General features: G+C 38.5%; 2 protein-coding genes across 3 annotated transcripts in view; one reads left to right on the forward strand and one right to left on the reverse strand.

The window, feature by feature from the left end:
- Positions 1–25,509, reverse strand: part of ARIH1 (ariadne RBR E3 ubiquitin protein ligase 1) — a 138,689-nt gene that overhangs the window by 52,306 nt on the left and 60,874 nt on the right. For both annotated transcript variants that reach the window (XM_084897937.1, XM_084897938.1), the window contains 3 exons: positions 13,859–14,003; positions 2,307–2,399; positions 1,152–1,207 (listed from right to left, as the gene is read on the reverse strand). In XM_084897937.1, the coding sequence (XP_084754063.1) occupies positions 1,152–1,207; positions 2,307–2,399; positions 13,859–14,003 (294 nt within the window). The remainder of the gene's footprint in view (positions 1–1,151; positions 1,208–2,306; positions 2,400–13,858; positions 14,004–25,509) is intronic.
- On the forward strand, positions 4,562–11,352 carry LOC311612302 (peptide chain release factor 1-like, mitochondrial; the record flags this gene model as incomplete). Its single annotated transcript, XM_084865152.1, is given in 4 exon segments — positions 4,562–4,575; positions 9,414–9,760; positions 9,763–9,780; positions 9,783–11,352. Coding segments are annotated over 4 exon segments (975 nt in total). The 3' UTR covers positions 10,379–11,352.

Consider the following 25,509-nt stretch of genomic DNA (forward strand, 5'->3'; position numbering starts at 1 on the left):
TGGTTAGCATTAGTGTGCACACTGAAGTGTCATGGGTTCGAGCCCCACCTCTAGTCAGGGAACATGAAGGAGTTAATGTGTCTCTCTCACATTGATGTTTCTTCTATCTCCTCTTGCCCCCCACTCCCTCCCTGCCTCCACTCTCTAAAAAAAAAAAGTTTAATCTAATTTTGATTTACATTTACGTAAGTATTTTAGCTATTGCTTATAACCATTTCCATTTCTTTCACTATGCAATCATTTAAATTTCTTTCATTGTGAACTGCTTTTTCATGCTCTCTCCAAAGAATTGTCTTACTGATTTGTAAAAGCTCTTATGATACTAGCCATATTTGTTTTAGTTGTTGGAAATATATTTTCTCCATTTCCCATCTAGTCCCCCTCCCAAATGAAATTATATAAAACAATAACCTTCTTAACCACATCTCACAGCCCAAACAGTACCGACTCAGTAATTAACCAACTTGGTTGGGCCTTTACCCCAGGGTAAGGAACTATTGAAGTTTCTTTCTCCCTTTCACAAGGAGAATAATTATCCAACAGCCTCCAGCGGCAGTGCTCTTTGGGTCTGTAGCAAAATTCCAGCAATGACTGAACATAGTAATGGTATCAGGGCCTGACTGTTTCTGCTTATTGAGGCATTACTCTGTGTTCGATCTGTGTTTGAAATGACGCTCCTCATGGGACTTCAGAAGACTCACTGCTGCATCATAATCTGAATTTTTCCTACTGCATATCCCCTTTCTTATTTTACTCCCTTAATAGGTATCAGACCAGCATAAAGGTGTGTCTATTTCTATTTTTTCTCCACTTTATCCTGCAAATGCTATCCCACAGTAAATATCTTTCTCTTTTAACTCTATCTTGGCATCTGCTTTCCAAAGGAACTCACTCAACTGAAACAATGACATTTCAAATTCCAAGGTTTACTGAAATCTAACTATCATGCATTACCAAGTTTACCAGAATAGTGACTGGGCATTAAAATAAGTTTAAAATGGGCCCGTGTACTACTACAAAGGAATGTAGATTTGAAAATCTCCTCAGACTTTAAAAATTCAACCTCCTTTACATTTACCTAAGTAAGCATGTTAGCTTGGTTGAATCAACTAGTCAATATTTAACATGCAGAATCTACCAAAAATACTTACATAACTGTGTTGTCATCCACTAATATATCACAACCGTGAGCAGGACACGAAATGGTCTGAAAAAGGTTGAAATTTAAACTGTTTTCATTCAACAAATATTTATTGAATGCTTATCATCATAAGGCACTTGGCTAGGTTCTAAGGATACTGGATACCTCAACATTTATAGGATCTTAATCATTCCCTTTCTATTAAAGGAAATGTATATATATGATTGTGTTTATTAATATAAGGCAAGCATGTCAAACTCACGGTCCATATGGTCCACAATGAATATTTTTGGGGCCAAGCCAATGTAAGCAACGTTTTAATAAAAATTTTGTAACTTACATTTTTATAGTAATTATTAATAATGAACTACAACGTTCACTAATGATTGATTACTATAATTGTGTTGCATTCATTTCCCTTACATGCAGGTGCACCATTTCTCTCCACTAATACAAGCAGGCAATATTTTAGCAACCGAATGCCATGTCATTAGTCTTGTACTGACTTGTTTGGTGTGCACAACAGAAAATATTCCATTTTCGGAGAATAAGAAAAATAGGCTTATTTGCATTACGCTTATTAATTTGTACAGTTTTTCAGTGTCTGGTAAGTTAATGTTCAAGAAAAAATATTAATTTTTATTAAAATGTTCTATTATTTTATGTTAACGATTACTCATTTATTTCAGCCCTTTGTATTCAGCAAGTCTGTATCGAAATAAACCTATGTTTCTATGAAAATTGAAGTGTTTGTTTTTCTGTAGCCCACATAAACTTAAACCTTGTTTATTTGGCCTGTGTTAGCCTTTGAGTTTGACGTGCATGCTATAAGGGAACTAGAATTACTGACCTGAATTGGTTTCTCAATATAAAACTTGAAAAGCAAAAGCAAGAGGTCTTGACAAAATTGTTCAACAAATTTAGCTTGATATACATAAATGTTAATGCCCACTAAGAAAACATTACTGAATTGGATCTTTAACTGGAATGTCACATTGTAAACAGAACAAAACTTCAATTATCTTTTTGTTGTTTTAACCTAGAAAAAAGTTCTCATGCAATTCTTAATGCAGAATGCTTCACCTGTTTATATTTGTACAAGAGTTTAAACATGTAGGAAATTCAACAAAAATTAAGATTAAAAAAAAAAAAAAGGCATCTTTACCTGTCCCATGCCTTCTTCCATTATCTTAGTGGTTAAATATTCACTCCAGCACTGCATACAAAACTTATGTCCACATTCAAGGCCAGTGAAATACTGCAACAAAATTAATACAGGGACTTTTAAAAGAGATTATCAGAAAAACATTACATTGTGACTTAATAAGGCTCCATTACTTCACATTTGTCATAGTGGCTAAAATGTCCAATTTGACAAGGCTCCTCAAATTAGTATCTAGGTGGTAAATCTAGACATGAAAACACACTGAACAAAAACCATTAATGAGAAATGCATCTATAGTACATATTTATAATTTTTAGGCAAGATAAATAAGGTTGTATTAAATATAAGAATATGTCATGTACCAATAAGCATATGAAAAGATGTTCAAATATCCTTAGCCACCAGGGAAATGTAAATCAAAACTACAATGAGACACCACTTCTGCCAGAAACCAATCAGTTTCACTAAAAGAGAGATGTTGACAGGAAGCCAGGAAAGCTGGTCAACAACCTTAATTGCTCTAACCACTCACCTTCTAGTTGAGACATTGTTAGCTGAAGCAGCCTCTACCTTGTCTGTCCCAAGTAAGTTTGTTATTTCCTGCCTAAGGGCTATATGTAAATTTTTATCTTGCCTAAGATGTTTTCCCCAAAGCCTCAATAAAAGGGATGGCAGGGCCAGAGCAGTGAGTATTTCTCCCACTAGAGTTGAACTACCACCTGGCCCCCCATACCGCCAAATTGAATTTCTTCAAGTCTCTTTTCATTTGTGTGCGGCCCTTCTCCAGAACTGGAACCCTGAATTTGGAACCCTTTCCATGAGGGACGTGAAAGAGATTCCTACACACTGCATACCTACTAGGTCAGCCATTAAAAAAAAAAAAAAAAAAAAAAAAAAGATAACAAGATTAACAAGCGTATACAGAAATTAGAACCTTCAAATACTGCCATGGGAACGTAAAATGATGGAGGAACTTTGGAAAACATTCGGGCAGTTTCTCAAATTGAACATAGAGTTACCATATGATTCAGCAATTCCACTCCTAGGAATATACTCAAAAGAAATGAAAATATGTTCACACCAAAACCTGTACACAAATGTTCATAGTAGCATTATCCATAACAGCTCCAAAGTGGAAACAATCCAAATGTCCATCAATTGACAAAATGTGGAATATATCCATATAAGGGAATATCACTGAGCCATAAAAAGGGAATAAAGTATTGATGCATAATTTATACTAGTAAAAGGGAAATAATATGCTAATTAGACTAAGTCAACCAGCCATCTTCCAGATGTCCGACTTCCTTCCAGACAAAGCCACAGTGGTGGGGGCAGAGGCAATTAGGGGTGATCAGGCCATAAAGGGAGGGTAGCTGGGGGCAAGATCAAGCTGGCAGGAGAGAGCAGTTGGGGGTGAGATCAGACCTGCAAGGCAGACAGTTAAGGTGTGATCAGGCTGGCAGGGGTGTTGGAAGCCACCCATTGCCTTCACTAGCATAGAGGTGTGGACAAGGAACCCAGAAGGCTGGTCAACCTCGAAGCTCTGTTGAGACAATGGTAGCTAAAGCAACTTCCACCTTTTAGTTTTATGTAAATTCTTGCTGATTGACTATTATTGGAATTGCCTGCCTAAAGGCTATGGGTGTATCCCATAGTCTTAATAAAAGGGATAGCAAGGCCAGAGCGGGGTGGAGTTCTTCCTCTTGCGTTGGGCTCCTGGCCCCCAATATTTCCAAATTAATATTTTCTAGTCTCTTTCATTTGTGGACGGCCTCCTCCAGAGCCTGAGCCCTGAACCACGTGGGACCTGGGGGGGTGTGGGGGGGAGGGGAGACACGACAATGACAACACACTGGCAACTGGTGCCCAACCTGGGGCACTTGCACAAGGGAGAGCAGTTAGGGGTGAGATCAGGCTGGCAGGGGAGGGCAGTTAGGGGTGATCAGGCAGGCAGGTGAGTGGTTAGGAGTCAGCAGCCCAAGACTGTGAGACAAATATTCAATTGGAGAGGGTGCAGGTTGGGCTGAGGGAACCTCCCCACCCCCCGTGCACAAATTTCATGTACTGGACCACTAGTATTATATATAACATAAACTTTGAAAGCATTATGGTAAGTAAAAGAAGCCAGTCATAAAATACCACATATTGTTTGATTCCATTTATATGAAAGGTCCAGAATGGGCAATTTCATAGAAAAAAAACCCAAAAGATTAGTGATTGCCTAGGGCTAGAGAGTTGGGGGAAAATAAGACATGACTGAAAAAGGGTATAGGGTTTCTTTCTTGGGGTTATAAAAATATTCTAAAATTAACTCTGGCAATGGTTGCACAACTATGACTATACTTTTAATAGTGAACTGTATGATATGTGAATTATCTCTATAAAGCTATTATAAAAAATAAGTAGGCCAGCTGGCATGGCTCAGTGATTGAGTGTCAACCTATGGACCGGGAGGTCACAGTTTGATTGCCAGTCAGGCCATATGCCAGGATTGTGGGCTTGATCCCCAGTGTAGGGAGTGCAGAAGGCAGTCAATTGATGGTTCTCTTTCATCATAGATGTTTATATCTCTCTTTCCCTCTCTGAAATCAATAAAAATATTTTTAAAAACATGTCACACAAATATAGAACTTAATGGAGCTGCGCAGACTGTAGCAAACCTAGAAAATAAATATGGAAACCAAAGGATCTATTCAGAGAGCTAAGAAAATAGCAATATTTTGGTCTAATCATATTTGATTTGAAATATTAATTTGAAGGTTGGCTAAATGAAGTATACTATATTCTATGATGAGATATGAATCAAGTACTTTAACATTAGAGTCTAGAGCAGTATATTTTTTAAAAGACAAAAATAGCAGTTACATTATTTTAAGAATATTTTATAATAGTCCTGGCTGGTGTGGCTCAGTTGGTTGTGTGTCATTCCATACACTGGTTCAATTCCCTGTTAGGGCACATGCCCGTGTTGTGTGCTTCATTCAAGGTAGGGGCATGCAGGAAGCAGAACAATGTTTTGTCTCACACGGGTACGCAAAGATAATATTTATATTTGCCACTAAATTATTTTTGAATGAGTAAGTAATATAGGCTCATGGTTAAAAACAATTATTTAAGAGTTTATGTAGGAAAATAAGTCTCCTTCATCTTCATCCTTGGTCCTCTCCTTCCTTACCCAAAAGTAATAGCTATTTCTAAGATCTTAAATATTTTTCCAGAGATGTTCTAATGTACATAGGTACATTAGTATGAGTACAACATGCTATTCTCAGTTTTAAAACATTTAAAAAAAAATATATTTATTAATTTTTTTACAGAGAGGAAGAGAGAGGGATAGAGTTAGAAACATCAATGAGAGAGAATCATTCTTGCACATCCCCTACTGGGGATATGCCCACAACCAAGGTACATGCCCTTGACCGGAATCGAACCTGGGACCTTTCAGTCCACAGGCCAATGCTCTACCCACTGAGCCAAACCAGTTTTGGCAGTTTTAAAACACTTTTAACTAGAGGCCTGGTGCATGAAATTTGTGCACAGGGGGTGGGGGAGTGGAAGTGTCCCTCAGCCCACTTTGCACCCTCTACAATCTGGGAACCCTCAAGGGATGTTGGACATCACTCTCACAATCCAGGACTGCTGGCTCCAAACCGCTCACATGCCTGCCTGCCAGCCAGATCACCACTAACCACTCCTCTGTCAGACTGATAGACACCTAACTGCTCCCCTGCCAGCCCAATTGTCCCAACTGACTTCCCCTGCTAGCCTGGTCGCCCCCAACTGCCTTCCCCTGAAAGGTTGATCGCCTCCAAGTGCCCTCCCCTGTAGTCTGGTCGCCCACAAATGCCCTCACCTGCCGGGCATCTTGTGTCCACATGGGGGCAGCCATCTTTGACCCGATGGGGCAGCCATATTTGCGTTGGAGTGACAGTCAATTTGCATATTACTTTTTAAAATTAAATATATATTTATTAATTTCAGAGAGAAATGGAGAGGGAGAGATGGAAACATCAATGATGAAAGAGAATCATTGATCAGTTGCCTCCTGGACACCCCCATTGGGAATCAAGCCCATAACCTGAGCATGTGCCCCTGACCAGAATGGAACATAGGACCCTTCAATCCACAGGCTGATGCTCTATCCACTGAGCAAAACCAGCCAGGGCACATATTACTCTTTTATTAGATAGGATAAATTTATTGTTTTGCCTACTATGCTACTGCGCTGACTGTATGTACATCATTGTGATATAATTGTATCTTAGGACAAATTTGTACAAATAAAATAGCAGGTATACAATTTCATAGATTATTATCAAACTTCAGGAATTGATAATGTTCAAGACAACTCATTTTCTCAGACCCATGTCAACATTGTATATTATTTAATTCCTTAATCTCTGCCACTGGAACAGGTGAAAATAAACCAACTTCATTAGTTTTGATTTTAATTTATTTAATTATAAGTGAAGTTTAAACATGTGAAGAGAGATTTAAAGCTTTTTTCTGTGCATCCTCTTTACCTATTTTGCCCATTTTTTCTATCTTTCTCCCTCTCCCATTTTTCTTAATGATATAGTGGGGATTTTAACTTACTTAGAAAATAAGTATTTTCCTCCAGCTCACATTTTGTTGCCATTCAGAAGACCTTTATTTTGTAGCAAAACATACTTTAAAAATTTATGGCTTCTATATTAATTAACTTTGATATAAGGAGTTAGGTAGAAATCTAAGTTTCTACCCCAGGTGGCTACTAAATTATTTCAAAACCATTTACTGGATAATCCCACCTGATCTGATATACCTCCTCTACTAGAATAATACAATAAATTATCTTTTCCCCATCCCCATCAATCTGTTCTTCTTTTCCAACAATTCACCTTTCAAAATACTCAAGTAGTTCTTATATTTCCCTTAGTATTTCAAGTTTTTTTCATACAGATCTTTCATATTTCTTACCAAGTTTATTCCTAGCTCTTATATTCTTTTGGTGGCTCTTATAAATGGTATATTTTATTCCATTACATTTTCTAATTAGTTATTTGAAATATGCCTATGAAATTTCTGATGTTACTTATATTAGATGCAAGTTATCAGAATACAAAATTATGTATTATAGCACATCACAACCATAAAAAAATACCTAGAAGCAACAATGGAAGAAAATATTTCAGAGTCCTGGGACTGGTTTTACATACCAAATGAAATGAAAAATATTTATCAAGTTTAAAATACGCTGGTATTCAGATTGATGATGATTCCGCCATTCACAAATCAAATGAAAGTAGTTTTTTCTGCCATTTTTTTTTTGTGTCACTATAGTGGTGCACATGAATGTAATGGCTGGTATAACTCAAAGATCTAGAAAATAAAGCAAACTGCTCCCCATCTAAGTTTGGTTTCATTGTACTGAGAACCTCAGCAGACATCATGGACCATGAAGAAGCAAGAGGAAAACACATAGGAGATAAAATTCTGGGATTTTTCCATACATGCAACTAAAACATACATGTAAATAAAGTGCCTCAATGGAAAAAAACAAAAAACAAGTTAAGGTAAATATTTTGTAAATGAATATTTTCATTCATGAAAAAAATATCTGGGAAACAAAAGAATCTATTCTCATTACTCCCCACCAGTGAAGGAGATCTGGCATTAACTTGTTGCCAGACTACTAATGAAGAGTATTTAATTTTCAAGGTTGTAATGAGAAGGAGCATTCTGTAAAGGACAAAATATAGTATAGTAACACATCAATGGTTCTAAAATGTTTTATTCATAATTTAAAAGCATACAAATTCTAATGTGCTTTATTATTTTTTTTCAAATAAGAATCCTTAAGACAGAGAGATTAAAGGTCATAATGTTTACAAAGTAATGACTAAAAGTAACATCTCTACATTTGGGACTTCATATCATGGCCCATATAAGATCAAAAGATAAAAAGGAAGCTTTTTATTATTTCAAGAATTCTTTTAAATATTTTTTTATTAAAAAGATAACACTAAATAAGAGAAACCAGAAAAATAAATCACACATGCATATCTAAAGATAAAGCAAAAATTAACCTGTGGTGTACAGACTTACTCAATATGCTTAAAAACTGGGTATCTACCTGTCTGTCTCATTTTCCTGCCCCCTCCTGCCCCCCCCCCTCCCCGCCCCGCCCTGTCCCACTCCATGAATGTACTTATCTACTTGGTTCTCTGGGCCTTCCCCTGACTCAGGGGATCAGACTTCCTACTCATCAAACTTATCCCTGTTTATAGCATAAATAAATATGACCAAGAATACACTAAAATATATATGAAATACTGCCTACAACAACAATTAATGGTCCTAGAAAGATCCTGGCTAGGTAGCTCAGATGGTTAGAGTATCATCCTGATATGCCAAGGTTGTGGGCTCGATCGTAGTCAGGGAACATATAAGAATAAACAAAAAATTTCATAAATAAATGGAATAAATCAATGTTTCTATCAAATATGGTCCTGAATAATAAGAACTGAAGGAACAATACACACTCTTTAAAGGTTGCATTTATCTTCATAATTTTACATACACAGCAACTAATGTCAAACAGTACTAAGAACATTAAGAATTATCTTTCCTCCATCAGAAGTTGCCCATATAATCTCTAAAACTGAAACCATTTTGTTTATAAAGTCTGAGCAAATAATCAGAATATCAGTTCTTCATCTGTAAAATAGAATTCATTAAAAGGATAGAGTTGGACATAGATCACATTTTCAGTGTACTCAGGTCTAAAAAAATTCAGAGGTTCAGAGGTGCTTGAGTGTAATATGAAAGGTAGATTACCCCTCATAGTCTTCAACTTTGTCTTTATCTGTTTAACAAATATTATTCTTAGGAAATACAAATTCTTTACTTCATAAAAATGAGATATTGATTGGCTTTCTCCTGCACCTGCCCTACTGGGGATCAACCTAGGCATGTGCCCTGACTAGGGAATTGAATCATGACCTCCTAGTTCATAAGTCAAAGCTCAACCACTGACCCATGAGAGCTAGGCTCAATTAACTTTCTTTTAAAACCTCTTTTCTTTTAAAACCTCTTTTCTGGTCTTCTGTGGGGCGCTGTGAGGGGGTCTCTGGGCGCGCCCGGCAGCGGCCGCGGGAGCCCGCTGGTGGAGGAGCTGTTCGCCCGCTGCGGGCCGCTGCACACCTTCTTGGAGCGCCAGGCGGAGGCTCCGGCCCTGGGACAGGCCCGGGTCCCCGAGCTGGCAGCAGCAGCTCGATGGCTGTGCGAGAAGGAGCGGGAGCTGCGGGAGACTGAGCCCCTGCTGCACGATGAAAATGAAGACCTAAGGAATCTTGCAGAGAATGAAATAGCTTCCTATCAAAAAGAAATAGCTCAATTGAAGCATCAGATTATCTTACTTTTGGTTCCCTCAGAAGAAACAGATGAAAATGATTTGATTCTGGAGGTGGGCTTAGACACGTGTCTGCCGCACTGGGGGTGCAAAGGCCTATAGGCACATGAAGTTTGAAGATGTGCATAGAGTGCAGCGAGTGTCCAAGACAGAGAAGCAGGGCCGCATTCACACCAGCACCATGACCATGGTGATACTGCCTCTACCCACCGAGATTAATCTAGTGATTAATCCTAAAGACTTGAGAATTGATACTAAGCGAGCTAATGGAGCTGGGGGGCAGCATGTAAATACCACTGACAGTGCTGCCCGGATAGTTCATCTTCCAACAGGTGTTGTTTCCGAATGCCAACAAGAGCGATCTCAATTGAAAAATAGAGAGATGGCTATGAAAAAGTTACGTGCAAAACTATACAGCATGCAGCTTGAAGAAGAAACAAGTAAAAGATACAATGCTAGAAAGATTCAGATTGGAAATAAAGGAAGGTCAGAGAAAATAAGGACATATAATTTCCCACAGAATCGTGTCACAGATCACAGGATAAACACGTCACTTCATGATCTTGAAACGTTTATGCAAGGAGAGTACCTACTGGATGAACTTGTACAGTCATTGAAAGACTATGTGGATTATGAATCGTTAGTAGAAGTTATTTCCAAAAAAACTTTAAATTGATTTGTTATCAGAGACTTTTACAACTAATGAAAAACTCTACTACAGCAAATCAGGTTGTGTGTAATCACCAATACTGTCTTGAAAAACATGAGTTAACACAGTTAGAAGCAATATACATATTTTTAGGACGGTTTATATAAATAAATATCTCAATGTATAAGTAAAAACGTACATATAATATAATCATGGCTCTGGTTATGCATTTTAGACATCTTAAAAAGAAATAGACAAAGGAAAGTCATTGTTTTATGTAAAATATTTAATTTAGACTGATCAAAAATTGGTTTATTATAAAACACTTCAAACATATAGTAGAAATAAAACAGTAAATACTGTATTAGTAGTTAAGGTCTAGTCAGGAAACAGAAACCATACCATTAAAAATTTTTTGAGTGCTTTTACTGATTTTGGAGAGAAGGGAAGGGAAGGGAAGAGAGAGAGAAACATCAATGAGATACAAATAAACCACTGGCTGCCTCCTGCACACCCCCTACTGGGAGTTGAGCAGACAGCCAGTCGTGAGCCCTGACCTGACTGGGAAATCTGTAACCTCTGGATGTGTGGGATGATGCTCTCGCACTAAACCATGGGGGTAATTTTGATAAAATGTTTTAACTGATAGTGGGATTAGCTCTTGGGGACAACTCTAATACACTAGGACTGAGGTTATCCAAGGAAAGAACATCCTTGGGAGGGGCTTCCCTTCCACCAAGGTCAAGGCAGGCCTAGGGGAGAGGGTGTGGCAGAAATTTTCCCTGGGTTAGAGCTGGTAGGTTCCAACTGCCTCCCAAATAAAACTGATTCTTAAGTGTGCAGAGGTCCACATCTGTATCCAGCATCATTTCAAATTAGCCCATTTTACACACCACCCCCTTATGTCATATAAAATAGCTTATTTTTGTTTTACAAATAAATGAACCTGATTTACGCTTAAAAAAAATAAATAAATAAATAAATAAAACCTCTTTTCTAAGTACCTGTACATGCGAACACATTTGTCCCCTTTCAATAGAATTCTTTAAAGATATACATATAAAACTCTATAGTAATTATTAGAAAAAGCTGCTTAAAATAAAGCAGCTTTATAAAATAAGATAGCTTTAATTATTGTAGAATTAAATTCTCAGTTATCTTCATTTTTTGTTATCAATGCTTTACTGTTGAAAACAAAATTGAAAATCTCTGGTACATAAAACAATTATTTCTACAAAAGGAAAGCCTACAAATCTCGATCATTTATATAACAGCTTCTCAGATATCTTCAAACATCTTAAAAGGTAAATTCCAAGTCACTGAATACATCTATGCCACTAATACAGTTTTCCTATGGTTATTAATAAAGTAAGGCCTTCATAGAAAGATAATGTTTATTTAAGCCTAAAACTTCTTCACTAGACACACTAATCATCTAAATTCAACAGATTTTAAGATGAGTATTCTTAGTTAAGAGGAACATCAACTAATTAGTACTATTATTTGCTTCCACTGACACCACTTGATGTTTTTAAGAAACTCCATTAGAATGATCTATACAAGGGAAAATCTTTGTTTTTTTTAATCCTTGTCTGAGGAGGGTTTTTTTTTAAAATATATTTTATTGATTTTTTTTTTTTACAGAGAGGAAGGGAGAGGCATAGAGAGCTAGAAACAACGATGAGAGAGAAACATCGATCAGCTGCCTCCTGCACACCTCCCACTGGGGGTATGCTTGCAACCAATGCACATTCCCTTGACCGGAATTGAACCTGGACTCTTCAGTCCTCAGGCTGACACTATATCCACTGAGCCAAACCAATCTTGGCTGAGGAGGTTTTTCCATTGATTTTTTTAGAACAGAGTAGAAGGAAGGGAGAGACACACAGAGAGAAACATTGATGTGAGAGACACATTAATTGGCTGTCTCTCAAATGGGACCTGACCAGGGTCAGGATCAAGCCTGCAACCTAGGAACCAGCAACAATACATGACCTTCACTGGAATCGAACCTGGGACTCTTCAGGTGACAGGTCCACACTGAACCAAATCGACTAGGGCAGTGGTCAGCAAACTCATTAGTCAACAGAGCCAAATATCAACAGTACAACGGTTGAAATTTTTTTTGAGAGCCAAATTTTTTAAACTTAAACTTATTCTAACTCCACTTCTTCAAAATAGACTTGCCCAGGCCATGGTATTTTGTGGAAGAGCCACACTCAAGGGGCCAAAGAGTCTTATGTGGCTTGTGAGCTGCAGTTTGCCGATCACGGGACTAGGGCACGAAAATCTTTTTTATGAAGAATCCTGAAAGCTCCCTAGTGAAACAGTATTAGAAACATTTTATAAGTTTTTTATATATAGTTTTAAAATTAAAATTTTAAATCTTTTTAATTTGCATGAAAAATAATTCTACTCTCTGCCTACCTATTACATAATTCTCCCGTGGTAGTAAAATAAGCTCAGAAAAGATTTAGATATGCAATGAAAATTTGGATAAATTGCTGCTTAAAAAAACAAATAGGGAAGAAGGGGGCTATTTAATAGGGTCTTCTTCTTTCTCTTCTTTTCTCTATCCTTTATATCTTTACTAGAGATCCAGTGCATGAAATTCGTGCATGGGTATGGGGGGGTGTTAGTTGCCTCAGCCCAGCCTACACCCTCTCCAATCTGGCACCCCTCAGTGGATGTCTACCAGTTTAGGCCCAATCCTAAGGAATCAGGCCTAAACCGGTAGTCGGACATCCTCTCACAATCTGGGACCACTGGCTCCTAATTGCTCACCTGCCTGCCTGCCTGATTGCACCTAACTGTCCCCCTCCCCCGTCGGCCTGATCACCTCCAACTGCCCCCCTCGCTGGCCTGGTCACCCCTTACTATCTCCCCTCCCCCACCAGCCTGACCATCCCTGCCTCAGCCTGCCGGCCTGATTGGGCCCCTGCCAGCCTGATCACCCCCTAACCACCTTTGCCTGCCTGCCTGCTCACCCTTAACTGCCCCCCCTGCCAGCCTGATCATCTCTAACCACCTCTGATTGCAGGCCTGACAACCCCTAACTGATCCCCTAATGGCCTGATCACCCCTAACCATCTTTGCCTGCCTGCCTGCTCACCCCTAACTGTGCCGCGCCCCCCCCCCCCCCCCCCCCCCCCCGCCAGCCTGATCATCTCTAACAGCCTCTGATTGCAGGACTGATAGCCCCTAACTGCTCCCACTACTGGTCTGGTCACCCCCAGCTTCCCCTCCTGTCAGCCTGGTTGCCCCACACAGCCAGCTGTTTAGTCATTTGGTCATACCTCACTAACACCTCCCCTCTTCCAGCCTTGTTGCCTCACACAACCTATGTCCGGTTTTGGTCATGACAGCCCCTGGCTTTTTATATAATTATGATAGGTTATTGCTTTATACAATCCCAGATTCTGAGATCTTCCTCCTTTTTTAAGTAATGAAAGATTATTTACCCTCTAAAATAGAGTCAGTGCTAGCCTTAAACTACCAGATACTCACCGAGTTAGGGTAGTTCAAGTAGCAGATCTGACAAGGCATATCCTGTGCTGATGACCTTGTATTCATCTGGCGTGTTCGAGACTTTTTACTTGGATTAATTACATGACACTCAGCAAAGAGCTTCTCCAGGTTTCCATCAAAGTACCTGCATTATTTAAACAGAAAGGATGAGAGCCCAGCAATAGCACACTGTTAGAGCTCTCCAAAAACCTGATTTTCTATAGGGATAAGCAATGAACTGAATTAAAATAAACCAAGATTATAACCTTTTTTGTTCACAGGAAATTTGAGTTGTGTAGCTCAAATTGTAGCAAATGGAGAAATAAAAGTATGAAAGCAGGTTAGGTTTTTATTGCTATTTTGGATGTTTTATTCTGCTTTTATCCTGAGAAGTTAAACTATTAGTATTTTAATAGTACTATAATTAAAACTTAAGGATGACAGTTGTACTATCTTTAGTGATACCTTATGCATAGTAAATGCTATTTTAAAAGGGTAGGCCATATTATTTACAAATAAATTCATTTTATTAATAATTTTAGCCATACCAGCTTAAATATATTACTAATTAAACCTACAAGTGTACCTCCACCTCTAAGTCATTTAAAAAATGTAATTACATCGACTCTCATTTACAAAACAAACTTGCTTTCTGAATATTGCTTGAAATACTTTTAATTTTCTAGGAAAGGGGGAGGAAAAAAAAAACCCACAAAAAGTGATACCTTAAAATATTGCTATATCAAGTAATCGATATATTAGCTTTTCATAAAACATGTATCTATATATATCTACTTCACTAAGATGTCAAGAAGCATGCTCCAGAGTTTCAACTAAACTAACTACAAATGGCTTGACAAAAGATAGTGGCAAATACATAGCATAATATTCCCCATTAATATCCAGCTGAGACATGGTCCCTGTTCTCCTTAAATATCTTATTCTAAAGGGAAAGCAATAGGTAAAACACAACCTTTCAATCTGTGAATCAATATAGCCAACAAAAATATTAATACAGAATGTGGTTAATTTGTTTTTAACTTATAAAGACTACCCTGTTTCCTCGAAAACAAGACAGTGTCTTATATTAATTTTTGCTCCCAAAGATGCGCTAGGTCTTATTTTCAGGGGATGTCTTATTTTTCCATGAAGAAGAATATGGTACACATTTATTGTTAAATGAAAATAAAGGAAATTTATTACCTGTATAAGGTACAGTAGTACAGTAGTTGTCAACACAAACCAGACAAACTGTGAGTCCTACAGTATCAAGAATTTACTCATTTATTCAATGACAATCCAATTCCTGAATTTCCTGGTGAATTTCTTGTGACTCCATTTCTTTCAGAATCGGTGGATCAAATCTCTCATGTTTAGCAATAGCACTGTCTTTAAATGAGTACTTCTTGTCAAGGTAGCCTGCTCGCAGTGCATTTGTAATGGAACTGTCAGTGATTTTCTCCCATGGAATTCTTCACCCAAGTCACAACTTCTTGCAGTTTAGGTTTCACAAAGTTTCCACGCTGATTTCTCTCCATTCTATTTTCAATGTAGTCATTAATTTCCATGCGAAAATTGTCTTTGAATGGCTTGTTTATTGCAATATCAAGAGTGTGGAGATAGGCCGTCATTCCTAAAGGAATCATTATCTGATCTATTTTCCTTTCGTGAAGAAATGTCTTCATGTCTTTAGCGAAGAGTGCTGGCTGCATCCCAGACAAGCAGACCTCTTTGGCTTCCTCGCATAACAAGCAGCAGCATTAAATCGACCCACTTCCTTATAACTGCTGTGTGGCCCAGGCTTTTTCAGTTTCAAGAATAAAAACGCCCAAAACATGTTCAATCTTTTCCTCTTGCCCTTAGAAATGATTAAAGGTGGGATTTTAGTGCCATCCAGACGAATTGCCAAAATACAGCAAACACGTGCACTTTCGTAAGCAGTGGAGGGAATGTACACTAAGGAGGCACCCCGCTGTTCAACTGTTGTTTGAGATGATTGGCCCATAAACACTGCAGTTTCATTCATAGCAATCATGTTGGGAAGATTGTATTGTATTTAGAGAAGTCAGCATCATCAATAAAGGACTTGAATGCAAGTGCTCGCTTAATAACTTGAATATCTTCCAACCTAAACAATGTTGTAGATCTTCTTAAAGACAGTTCACTTCGCTGAAGGAAATTATCCAGTCAGTGTTCTGATGCTCTGAAGTCTTTGGGGGCTATGTCAAACTGAGGTGCCATTGCAAGGGCAAATTCTTGAATCTGAGCCCTATTCACAACCAAAGCCTCTGCTCTCCTGTCAACAACCCATTCACAGATCAGGTCTTCCAGCTCGGAAAATAATGGTTGCCGACCTGATCCACACTTGCACTTTTTAGCATTTCCCTTGTCCATTTGTTCAATGAGGTTACCATACTCTACTCGCCATTTTCAGACCAATCAGATACTCAACATCTTCTCTTTGCAGAAAGCAGTAAGATTTTGGCCCCAAGTCTTCCACGATTCCTTTCTTGTACTCCACGGAGTAGCTTTTCCTTTCTGTGCTCATTTCTAGGGGTAAAAAAAACGAATTGGGGTATCAAGGTGGGGGGAGGGGGATCACTTAAAATGACACAGGGGGGATCACAGGGGGGGGGAATCAAAATGGCACAGGAGAATCAGAGGGGGGAATTACCATTTTAGTAACCCCCTTTGATCCTCCTGTGTCATTTTGATTGCCCCCTCTGATCCTCCTGTCATTTTAAGTGATCCCCCTCCCCCCACCCCTGTGCCACTGAACACCTTCACCAGATATCCCCCCTACCCCTTTATCAGACCTTTACCCCCTGGGGCCTGCCTGGGGTCTGTCACTGGGCTTGCTGGGGCCTGGATCTGGGCTGGAGCAGGGTCTGCCACTGACTGAGAACCTTCAGTCATCATGAGGGCGGCAGCGAGCATCAGGTAGTGTCACCAGAGAAAGACCAGCACTCATCACCTTCACAGCGTTCCGTCTGCTCTAATCCTCCTGTTGTTCTACACGCATCTGCGAAAGTCTCCTCCTCTCTCTGCGCTCACCACTCACTCCAACCTCCGCTCCGCCTCCACACAGCAGTGATGTCAGGACTCCGCCTAGCGTCACTGGTTGCTAGATGCCAGTCGGGGCGGCCCTAGTACCAGTTTACAGTAAATTAATTTTCATTCTGAGACAGAGCCTAGGGGAGGGCCTTATTTTCGGGGTAATGCCTTATATTTCACTCAGAAGAAAACCTGTAAGTAGGTCTTATTTTCGGAGGATGTTTTATTTTCGGGGAAACATGGTAGATATCAATAACTACAATGTTCTTTACAAATAGAAAGTTCTCAGGTTAAATTAAAAAAAAAAATCAATACTCAGAGGTTCTCCATCCACGTCCACGTCCATGTGCCCCCCCCCCCCCCTTTCTCTCATCTCTCTAATCTATCACCAATGGATTTCATATAACCTACCTATTTCCCCTCCTTTGATTAGATAAGACCAACATTCTCCAGAGCACTATCCCAATTTGTTGAGATATTGCTTCCTGGCAATTGTCGACAGTTTGGCTCAAATAAAATCACAAAAATTCTTAACAGGTGAAGGGTTTTTACATTTACAACATGATCTGTTGAGCAATGATTCTGCTATGGTTATATGGAATATACTGAAATCTATTTTTACTAAATATAACAAAATCAATTCTTAAACCTATTTGTCAACTTTAATAATACATTGATTGTTCTTATATGAAATTAGAGGTCCAGTGCACAATATTCTTACACTTGGGAGGCGTCCCTCAGCCCAGCCTGTGCCCTCTCACAGGTCTGGGGTTCTTGGGGGATGTCTGTTGGCTTAGGCCCATTCTCTGTGTTGCCATGGAAGTGGGCTCTAGCCACCACCACTGCGCTTGCCAGCCGGGAGCCCACCACTTCTGCTGAGTGGTGCACCCCTGTGGGAGAACCATGACTACCAGGGGGCAGTTGTTGCGTTGAGCATCTGCCGCTGGTAGTCAGTGCGTGTCATAGTGACCAGTCATTCTGCATATTAGCTTTTATTATATAAGATGTAAGATACACTTTTTCACTAATTACATTACTTTTACATTATATAGCTTTCCCCTCCAATAATGATTAATGCCTTTTATTTCCTACACTTGATTATCCTGGATTAGACCTACTTAAAAATGTTCATCCTTCCTACTGCCCTGGAGAAGCTCCAAAGCTTTTATTTCCTCAAGAGACTACTGGTATACCTCCACAAATGACAAGAACCAATATTATTGTTAAAAACTATTTTTTACTTCAAAGAAAATTAAGACAGTAGCTTCCATACCCTGTCCAAATATATGTATGCAAGGCAAGTCTATTCCCTCTGCTCTGCTCAATGGTCTTCCCTCCCCAACCCCCAACCCCTGCCAACCTACTTGTATGATTTATGCAATAGTGAGTCTGATTTCAATTAAAGAGACAAATGGTATATAAAAAGAAGCATCCTCTATATTCTTTTGATAATGGTGTTTCAATATACTTAATGGAAATCCTCTGGTTGTAAATGTTGAGAGCCTCAAGTATGTTTAATATAGCTATGCTAAAACTAAGAATAAGTGATCAAAACACAAGATAGGCCCTGGCTGGTGTGGTTCAGTTGGTTGGAGTGTCAACCCATGCACTGAATAGTTAAGGGTCCTAGTAAGATTGTGGGTTCAATTCCCGTAGAGGATGGATATGGGAGGCAACTGATCAATATCTCTTACATCAATGCTTCTCTCTCTCCCTTTCTCAATCTCTAAAAAAATCAACCAAACAACAACAAAAAATACAATATATAATTAATCAATTTTTACATAGTTCCATCACAGATTAAGCAACTATATGTGGGAACTGTGCTAGTTAATGGCTATATTGTTTTAAAGGAAAGAGAGGGACAGTTTTTTGCAAAATGATATGCTAAGTATGTAAGAGGAGAATGCTAGAAAAGTAATAGAAAATACAACGAATGTTAATAAGTCAAAGAACTCAGAGAATAAAGAAATGTCCGTAAGTGAAATTGGCCCTACCCAGTTTTGCTCAGTGGACACAGCATCGACCTGTAAACGAAAGGGTCCTGGGTTAGATTCCAATCAAAGGCATGTACCTTGGTTGCAGGCTCCTCCCTGGCCTGGACCCTGGTCAGGGCTTGTGCAGGGGGCAGCCAATCTGTTTTTCTCTCATTGATTTATTTTTTTGAATTTTTCCTTTGTGCTTTTCCAGTTGAGTGTTTTTTGCTTCTTTGTATTTCAAACCTTTAATTTGATTCTTGCGTTCTTCTAGTCTGCTGTTGGATCTCTGTATATTTTTTTTATTTCAGTCAGTGTATGTTTAATTTCTAGTTGGTCCTTTTTCATATCTTTGAGGGTCTCATTAAATTTATTGGCCTTTTCTAGGAAATGCTTAAAAAGCCTTATAAATGTGGTTTTGAATTCTATATCCAGTAGCTTGTTCTCCATTTCTTTCATTTGTGGTCTGTTTCTTTGATTCCACATTTTTGCTGCTTCCCTGAGTTGGTAGGGTAGCTTTGTGTGCTAGGTTTCCTATATGGCCGGGTGGGTCAGCCTCCCCAGTTACATGAGGTGGACATTCTTGATGCTCCCCCTTGCGGACTGTGTGTACAGTCTTGTTGTAGTTAAGTCTTGATTGGTGTTCGTATCACTGGGAGGAACTGACCTCCAGGCCAACTGGCTGTAATTACAGCTGTGTCTACACAGGGATACCTTCTGTATTGGAGACAGCCTTATAGGACCAGAATTGCAAAATTGCAAAAGCCTCTGCCCTCAGCTTGGATGGGGCAGAGTGTCAGGGCTGAGCAGACAGACTTGGCTTCCGTCAACCCTGCGCTTGCACACATGCCTCTGCCAGACCTCTGCCTTCATGGATCCCGAGTTTCCGCCTGACAGTCCAGATTCCACCTGTAAGAGCCTAAGGCCCCCAGGGGCTCGCCCGGAACTGGGATTCAGTGCAGTCACGAGCTTCCGACTCCTTCCGCTATGGAAAACCTGCGGCAACCTCCACAGTCAGTCCTCTCTGCACCTCCAAACCCCTGGCCGCTTTGGCTCCCCTGAGTCTCGATGCGCCTTTCTCTATAGTCCAGGCTCTACCCATATGAGCCTGGGTCCAAGGGGTTTCGGCTGGAGCTGGGGTTCAGTGCAGTAGGGACTGGGGTTCAGTTCAGTCGGGGCTTCCTTTCCCCTCCTGCCAGCCAGGCACTCAGCCGCCCTTTCTCTCTGCACATGCGTCTCTGTACCTCAGCGTTTTGCAGCACCTCTAATCCGTGAGCTTTCCTCTTTCCTTCTAGTTGTAGAATTTCCACTCAGCAAGCTTTCATGTGGTTCTGGATGATGTCCCTTCTGTTTTTTAGTTGTTGTTTTGAAATTGTTGTGTGAGGCAGTAGTTTAGGTGCTTACCTAGGCCACCATCTTGGTTTCTCCCCTGGCGGGGATTTAAATCTGAAACCTTGGCATAATCAGGATGGCGCTCTAACCAACTGAGCTACAAGGCCCAGGCAGTTTTGCCTGTTATTAAATGTCATATTAACTAAGCATATAGAAATAGGTTGTTTTTTTAAATCTGTCCTTTCATCTATGTAAACACATGTAACTCTAGTCAATTTATTTTTTTGTTGAATCACACACACACACACACACGTGTGTATATGTATATGTATATGTATATACCATGATTATCTATCTGCAGATATTTTGGTTGTTAGTAGATTTGAACTATTATGAATAATGCTGCTGTGTATGTGAATATGCTTTGAATATATGACTTGCATGTTAGAGATGCATATTTCTTTCTATCGGGTATATAACTGGAGTGAATTACTGGGTCAAAATATCACACAAATGCTAAGAGAAAGATTTATATTTATAACAGTTGTTTTAACAACTTATCTATAAACTTTTCGGAATTTTCTATGTACACAATTCATATCATTAGAGAATATTTACTATTTAGCATTTCCCTTATAACAGATGTACTTTATTTTTTTCTTGTTTTGGTGTATTATTAGCTAGGATCCCCTTCAGTATAATGCTGAACAGAAATGAAGATAACATATTCATGTCTTGACCACCATCTAAAAGGGAAATCTTTTCAACATTTCAGCATAAACGGTGATATCTTCTATAGATTTGATTGGTTATAAAAATTCTCTTTTTGCCGTGACCGGTTTGGCACAGTGGATAGAGCGTCAGCCTGTGGGCTGAATGGTCCCAGGTTCAATTCCAGTCAAGGGCATGTACCTTGGTTGTGGGCACATCCATAGTGGGGAGAGTGCAGGAGGCAGCTGATCAATATTTCTCTCTCATCAATGTTTCTCTCTCTCTCTCTCTCCCCATTCCTCTCTGTAAAAAAAATCATTAAAATACATATATTTAAAAATTCTCTTTTGTGCCTAATTTGTTAATGGTTTCTTCTTAAAAACATGAATGCTCACTGATTTTTAGTAACCTATTCTTTAGTAACCTAACTTAACCAAATTCATGAGGAAAAACTAAAATTTTTTCTCATGAATTTGTTCAAGTCACCAAAAATATCGAATTGTTTCAGGCTAAACCAACCTAGCATTCCTGGGATAAATCTGATTTGGCTATGCTGCCCATTATCCTTTAAGTTTGCTGAATTCAACTTGTAAATATTTTAGAGTTTTTTGTTTCCTTATTTACATCTATGTACATGTAATTTTTCTTTGGGTTTTTCTATCAAGGTTGCAATAGCTTCATAAAGGAGGGGGATCTTCATTTGCCATTTTCTAGAAGAATATTAAGATTAGCAAATATAAGGTTAGAGTTACTGTCTCATTCAATGTTGACAGGATTTTCCAGTAAACGCATCTGGACTGAAGACTTTTCTTCATAGAAAATTTCACTTTATAGCCCCCATACAAGTTTTTCTATTTTGGTAAACTGCAAATTTCTAAGAATTTATCCATTTTGTTTAAAATTTCAAATTTTAACAGTTATCCACAATATCTTATGAGATTTAAAAAATATATTTGCAGAATTAAAAATGACTTTTTTTCATCCTGTGCCTTCTCTTTTAGTCTCACCAGGATGTTGTTGGAGACCAGGTGTAAGCTGACATGGTCCTTGCACCAGAAGGGGCTAGCTTTGCTAGCCCCCTACCTACACAGTTTCCCCAGGCTTGTTTGGATAGCAGTTATCAGTAGAATGAGAGCAACCTTTCATGACTTGCCAAGAAGTCTGTAACTATTTACTGAGATTTATTGTACCGAGAATTTGTCCTGCTCTGTCTCTCCCTTAGAAATTGAAAGGAACAAAGAATACATTCCTCTTAACAGTGTTTTGTGTATAAAAAGCATTATGCATTAATAAAGTTGCTGCAGTCGGTCAATGGCTACCTACAACCCTCCCGATCCCGCTTTCCTGTCTTTCTTACTTTTCTCAATTCTCACCTCCATACCTCAGCCCTGTTCAACTGTCAAGGTGGCCCTGGCAGTATGTCAATGTCATCAGTTGGAAAAAAATTTTGAGCTTCTTGATTCCTCTCTATTGTTTGTTTATTTTCTCCTTCATTAAATCCTGTTCTCTGTTATTTCTTCTTGCATTTCCTCTGCATTTATTTTGTAGCTCTTTTCCTATTCTGATACATCCTAATCATTACTTGAAACTTTTAAGATGAATTCTTTGCTCATTAGTTTCCTTATACAAGCAGTTCTCGGGTTACGTTAGACTCAATGTATATTGTTTTGTGGTTATGTCACCATTTCCCATTTATTTATTTAAAAAAAAGTTATGTCATTTCAACATATGTACATATGTGCTTTATGTTTTTTATTATTTACTTACCACAGATAAAGGTCAGGAATTGTTATCTTTCTTTAATTTTTTTTTGCTGTTTCACTTCATTACTGCTATTTATGTGCTCCATGTGAGTGACATAGGTGCTTATGTGGGTGAAAATCACGTTACACCCTGCTGTAGGAATGGATTTCCTACATAACCTGAGGACCTACTGTATATACATTAAAGGCTATAAACTCCATAGTTAAACAGAATCTGGTGTGCACTCCATAACCCTCTTCCCCTTAATATCCAAATCCTTGCTTCCTTCAATAATTCTGAGTGCATGAAATTTTAATTAACATTGATAGAACTTAAAGTGTTGGCTTAAAAAAAAAAGGACCACCACCAAGGCCAGGTACAACATAAAGCTATTTATATTAATTAAAGGAGAGAAAGATAAATATCATAAGATCTCACTCATTTGTGGAATATAATGAACAACATAAAATGATGGACAAAAACAGATCCAGAGACAGAGAAGCATCAATCAGACCGTCAAACCTCAGATAGAAGGTAGGGGAAGGAGGGGAAAGAAAGAGAGATCAACCAAAGGAACCAAAGGACTTGTATACTATAAACCTAACCAATGGACACAGATACCAGGGGTGTGAGGACCTTACTGGGGGTAGGAGGTGTGAACAATGGAAGATAAGGATACATATGTAATACCGTAATCAATAAAGAAAAAAAAATGATAGCACTGTTTACGAATATATTTTCCATGGACACAGTATTCTAGATTGATATTATTTTCCTTCAACTTATTGAGGCATAACGCAGCTATCATGTCCACTGTAGCTATTGAGAAATCAGCTCTTCACTAGAAAAATACAATTATAATATATACTCCTTCTACATTTTTCTCTGTATACATTATATATACAACGTATACACCTTTCTCTGTATCTTTAATTCTACACCTTTACTATGTTTTAAAACAGTGGTTTCTTTTTACCATATTTCATAAAATTCATTGGTACCAAATTTTCATGATCTTACGAGAAAGTGAAATTGAAAATTTTTACATAAACCAAAATTTCAATCTTGTTGGACTATGATGTGTCTTTAATTGAAAGATGCATTTAGATTTCAGACATGACAAAATGTGAAAGATACAGTTCAGGACCAATAAAATCATATTTATTATACAGTAAACCTTGATATAACGAACTAATTCTGGCAAGGGGTGTCTATTAAAGCTGAAAGTCCATCTATCTATATATATAAAAGTTTACCACCTGATGACCAGCTAGTAGCTATTGAATTTAATTAAAATATTTACTAAACACTGACTATATGCTAAGATGCATCCCAGCTAGCTCAGGATTGAGTATCGACCCATGGTTTGATTCCTGGTCAGGGCATATGTCCAGGTTGCGGGCTCGATTCCCAGTAGAGGATGCGCAGGAGGCAGCTGATGGGTGATATTTCTTTCTATTTCTCTCTCTCAAAAAACATACATTCATATGCCTGGCATAAGAAAATGAGAAAGAATAGAGAGAGAAGATGAAATTTAAAATACTTCACAACTATGACTTGATAAGATTTATATTTTAAGTATGTCAAATAAACAGTAGTGACATTTGAATACATTCTGTATTACCAAGTGGGAAGATTTTATTTTTGAATGCTAAGCAATAAAAACTATTGGCCATATAGTCTACCTTTTCTTGTGACTCCCAAGATTCTAAATATTTACAAGGTTTTTATACTTCATTTTATTTTTATACATTCATTATTCTTCATTTATATACTCAACTGGGAGATGCACAATGTCAATGAAACTAAGTCCCCTTGCATTCTGCGTTTCTTTTCATTTTTTAAGGATATTAAGGGAAGGCAAGGGCAAAGGAGGGAGAAAGGAATGGAGAGAGGCAAGAGCATTCGTATTGTTTACTTTTCCTCCTTTCTAATCTTTACACTACTTTTGTTTTAATGGGCAAGCTTCTAATGTTTCAACATTAACTATAATTTTGCTGTATATTATTAGTTGATACCCTTTATTCAGATAAGAAATTACCTTTTTAGTTTACTAAATGTTTTTTTCTAAATCAAGCATAAATGCATAATATTATTAAAGTGCATTATTGGCATTTATTATGATTACCTTTTGGTTTCACTTCATTAACACCTGTTAAAGCTGAAAGTGCTCTACATGAGTTTCTTCCCCAATGGTGACCTGTTCTATTCTTAGGAGAAATCCTGTTATGCCATAAATTCACTCAATTCAATTAATTAACATTTTATTTATGAATGCATCAGCTATGTCCATAATAAAAATGATTTTCTGACTCTAGTCTGGCACAGTGAAGAGACATGAGAGGTATAGAGTAAGCGGGAGGCCTCTGGTGCCCCACTGTCCCCACGAGGGGGCAAGGCAGGGTCTGCTGACCTAAAAAAATAAAAAGATTTGTCAAAGATTGTTGTCTTTGTTAAAAATTTGTAACCACAGCCCTAGCTTGCTTGGCTTAGTGGATAGAGCATTGGCCTGCGGACCGAAGGGTCCCATGTTTGATTTCAGTCAAGGCACATGCATGGGTTGAGGCTCGGTCCTAGATGGGGGGAGTGAAGGAGACAGCCTATAGGTGATTCTCTCTCATCACTGATGTTTCTATCTCTCTCTCCTCTTCTTTCCTCTACAAAAATCAATAAAAATATAATTTAAAAATTTGTAACCACAGTTACTTTAATTTTACTAACACCCTATAATAGAAGACTAATATACAAATTGTCCCTTTGACTTGGAGTTTGACCAGGGGGTGGAGCCAGCCAACTGCCCGCAGCCCCTCCCCCGATCGGCCCCCCACTCACCGA

This window comes from Pipistrellus hanaki (genome assembly GCF_964339955.1).
Source record: "Pipistrellus hanaki genome assembly, chromosome: 1".
Classification (NCBI taxonomy): Eukaryota; Metazoa; Chordata; class Mammalia; order Chiroptera; family Vespertilionidae; genus Pipistrellus; species Pipistrellus hanaki.